The sequence below is a fragment of the Prunus persica genome, chromosome G3 (genome assembly GCF_000346465.2).
Source record: "Prunus persica cultivar Lovell chromosome G3, Prunus_persica_NCBIv2, whole genome shotgun sequence".
Taxonomy (NCBI): domain Eukaryota; kingdom Viridiplantae; phylum Streptophyta; class Magnoliopsida; order Rosales; family Rosaceae; genus Prunus; species Prunus persica.
The window spans coordinates 17,489,658-17,493,521 of NC_034011.1; the positions used below are offsets into that span (position 1 = coordinate 17,489,658).

The following is a 3,864-nucleotide window of genomic DNA, read 5'->3' on the forward strand; positions in this document are numbered from 1 at the left end:
GACGGTGATTTAGCGTCGTGGTTTATGAGGGAAAAGATGACGGTGGATTCCACGACCATTGAAAAACCGAATACACGACGGTGATTTACCGTCGTCTTTTTGCTTTTTTGTAGTAGTGATACGGGAACTATCATCTAAAGAATCGAAAGAATCTGTTGAATGTATTGAAATATAACTTGGATTGCTTGTGGTTGATTCCAAAACCCTAGACCTTCATCATTGTTTTTCAACCTTAAAATTCAACCTTCTTATTCTCGATTGTTTTTATTAATTTCTTGTTTGTTTCATAAACTTTCACAACAACAATCTCTACAAATTTACTTGCATATAGTTAGATTTAATTTAGGTATTCAAATATTAGATTAATTTGGAATCCTCGTAGGAACGATACTTGGACTTGTCAAACGATATACTACATCATTCTTGCAGACTTGCAAGGACAAACCAGGTCACCCATCTTGAGATTGCTCTAGCCCAAACTCGCTTAACTTCGGAGTTCCTATGACTCCGAAGCCAGTGAGCTCCCAAAAAGCCTCGTGCTAGATGGAGGTGGCATGTACATATAGGCACTACAAGAAAAATATACTATGACAACACGTTATTAACAGCGTGCGTAAGTTAGCGTTGTGGAATTAGACTTTCCACAACGTGCAGAAGGTGCATGTTGTGTTATACAACTTTCAACAACGTGCATTTAGTGCTCGTTGTGGAAATGGAATTTTGGGGAAGTTCTAACAACGCACCTGTGCGTGTTGTTGTATATGGAGTTCAACAACATACAACGCATGTTGTCAAAACTATATCAGTTTACTACAGTAAAAAATTCCTGAAAAAACTAGCCGAATTTTTTTGTGGGAAAAACTCCCGCACTCTTCCACTAAATATTTCAGTCTCCCTCTCAAATGCTTTATCGTCTCCTCTCTTTCTTTGGTCTTTCTCTTTATCTTCTAAACTCTCATTTCTTTTCTCTCCATCTCTTGCGCTGGCCTTCTATGTCGCTCCAACTCTCTAAATCTCTCTCACAATCTGGTTTTTTGTTTGTCGTTGGCTCTCTCTCTCTCCAGCCTCTTCCTCCATTCCCGAGTAGATTATCCAACACTCTCAGCCTCTTTATGACAGGTAAAAGCTTTGCTTCTCTTCCTCTCTCTTTTTAACTATGTATGATTTAGATTATTCAAATCAAGCTTAATGGTATTTCAATCTAGGATTATGGTCTAGGGGTTTTGACAAATCGGTTTCAATGTTCCTAATATGCTTTAGGGTTAAACTATTTGGATAGTGAATTGTAAGTCAAAACAAATCGATTTCAAAACTCGTCATCTCTATGGAACCGTCTCTAGGAACAAATCTCCAAGTACTCCTTCGATACTCTCCTCTACAGAGTACTTCTTTTTCTTCTTATTCTTTTAATTTGCAATATTTGTTGTTTTCCCTTCATTTTCTCTTAATTCTTTTTAATTATTTCAAATTTGCTTTTCATTTCCATATACTGTATTGGTTTCTTGAATGCAGAATTTGGTGATTTGGCATCTATTGATAGTTGGCCTATGTAGGCTAGTGTTTGGTTTGTTTAGAACCTACCAGAGTCCGCTAGGGACCTCCTACCCAAGTATTTGAAGCACAATACCCTCTCCAGCTTTGTTAGGCAATTGAACACCTATGTATCTCTCTCTCTCTCTCTCTCTCTCTCTCTGTGTGTCTTTGCTCCTCATGGTTTATGCTTTTATTGGTGATTGATTTTTTACCAACAATTGATGGAAACATAGATTGATTTTATTTGTGGAGTATGTTTATAGTTTACCCAAATCTAAATCATTTAGGAGTATGAGGCTGCTGAGAAAAACCTAAATTTTTTGGCTATGAAAGGAAAAGGAAGAAAGGTGGCAATTTTGAGATAGTAGTTTTGTTGAGTATGGCTTGGAGCAGAGTCAAGTCTTTAACCATCTCGACTTGGTCTTTCAGTTCTTACATGTCTTCTTTTTTTCTTATTTATCTTTTTAAAATTCATTTCTTTATATGTGTTTTTTATCTGAACCTCAATTCAGTTTGCAGGAAATTCAAGAGAGGAAATTCATAAGAGAAAAAGAATCATTTTGCTGGATATACTGATTCATGTAAGAATTTGTTTCTCTCAATTGTCAACTAATTCACACACAGATGGCTGCCCTGCTTGCTATTGATCTTGAGGTATGTATGTATTGCTTGTTCTATGTATGTTTTATAAAGCTAGAACAACCTTCTTAGATCCCAAAATTTGCACAGAATCTGTAATCTCATATAAACTATGCTCTAACATTTTTTCTGAGGTTACAATAGTGGTGCATGTGCTTGTATCGTTTTCTTTTTATCCTAATTTTATAAGTACTACTGATTGGGGTGAATGGTATATCCTCATATTTTGGGAAGTCAGTTATATATTAGTAAATGCTTCTCTGTTCAAAGCCTTGCATTCTTGTCTTTTAACACTTGTAAAATTGAATCTAGAAGGTGGAGACCAGAATGAGGACTGTTGCTTCTAGTGAAGGGAAAGCAAGTCCTTCGTTCGCACATTCATTTAAGTGTCATCGTTCTTATTTATCATATTTTAAACTTTTACATGTTTTTTTCTTTCTCTTTTGGTGGATTTTCTGGCATTTTGTGTTTGGTTCTATGTGATTTTAGAAAAGGTGCATGATTTAACAGACATAAAAGATTACTTTTATAATTAGTAGACAGATAAGATTGACAATGTTTAACGATGCGAAATCAAGTTTGTAATGAAGATAGTGTGAATTACAAAACACGAGATAATTGAAGAGCTCAATGTGAATGTTTATCATCCACAACTATTGGATCAAATCCTAACAAACTAACTACTAGCAATTATATATATATGTTCTCAATGTGGGTTGGATAGATGGGTTCCATTAGCAGCCTCATCCCGAATTGTAAATATTATTCATATTTTCTTATACTATTTATTGAAACTTACATGTGCATTTTTTTTTCTTTCTCAATGCACATAGTTTATGATTAGAAAATCATTATCTCTGTTTTTTATTGTCCAAACCTTTTCAGAAGATATTTAAGAGGGTGAAAAAAGCTTGGAAGCATGGTAAGGAGGAGCTTGGTGGATTATGTGATGAAGAGTTTGTTGATATTGGTACAAGTGAAAGAACTATAAAGGAGAAGCTTAAGTGTACCTTATTTAGTGATTATGAAGGTATACATTTATATATGTAGAACTTGACTTGTAGGATAATCATGTATATCAATTTGGTTTAGGTTTATTCTTGTAATTAGGCATGTAGTTAGAAGTCCTAGAATACTTCAATCTTCTAGATTTTATTTTGTTTTATTGTACTTTTGATATTGTATGCTTTTGAATATTAATAAGTAATTGATACGGTTTTTTGTTGATGGAATGGCAACAAAAAATGAAATGGATTATGTATTTTTCATGCAATAAGGTGATTATAGCGATTGGAAATAATTATAACATAATAATATTTAATATCACAACGTGCAAAGGCTGTTGTTAAAAAGTTAACAACAACGTGCATATGAACATTGTCAATTAGGTATTCAACAACACGCTGAACACGTTGTTGTCAGCCTCTTCCACAACATGCGCGCGTTGCATTTACTGGTGTTGACAACGAGCACTAATATCAACAACAACATGCGAAGCGTGTTGTTGAAAGCTGTGAACTTTTTAACGACATCGGCTTCAACAACGTGCGCCGCATGTTGTCAATACCCTTCAACAACGCACAATGTGTGTTGTTGAATGACTTTTTTCTTGTAGTGAGGCCCCGTTTGGTTCACGAAATAGATTTAAGAGGAAATCATTTCTCATGTCATTTCCTAAGGAATGGGAAATGA

The 3,864-nt window shown here is 34.8% G+C and overlaps 1 protein-coding gene across 4 annotated transcripts; it reads left to right on the forward strand.

Moving 5' to 3' along the window:
* On the forward strand, positions 986-3,390 carry LOC109948264. Of its 4 annotated transcripts, none has more exons than XR_002270878.1 (3): positions 986-1,119; positions 2,053-2,187; positions 3,058-3,390. XR_002270878.1 is itself a non-coding variant. In XM_020560714.1 (3 exons), the coding sequence occupies exons 1-3, from the start codon at positions 993-995 to the stop codon at positions 3,220-3,222; spliced, it is 354 nt and encodes a 117-aa protein (XP_020416303.1). In that variant the 5' UTR covers positions 986-992; the 3' UTR covers positions 3,223-3,390. The 4 variants fall into 4 exon arrangements, 1 of the variants encoding a protein (XP_020416303.1); XM_020560714.1 differs by having other exon boundaries at positions 2,053-2,114; XR_002270879.1 differs by lacking the exon at positions 986-1,119 and adding an exon at positions 1,616-1,661.

Excerpts from the sequence above, each read along its gene's own strand:
- LOC109948264 (XM_020560714.1), top strand. The coding sequence starts at position 993 with ATGTCGCTCCAACTCTCTAAATCTCTCTCACAATCTGGTTTTTTGTTT. Across the intron at positions 1,120-2,052 it reads TCTCAGCCTCTTTATGACAG|GAAATTCAAGAGAGGAAATT; the intron begins GTAAAAGCTTTG and ends TTCAGTTTGCAG. Across the intron at positions 2,115-3,057 it reads TGCTGGATATACTGATTCAT|AAGATATTTAAGAGGGTGAA; the intron begins GTAAGAATTTGT and ends AAACCTTTTCAG.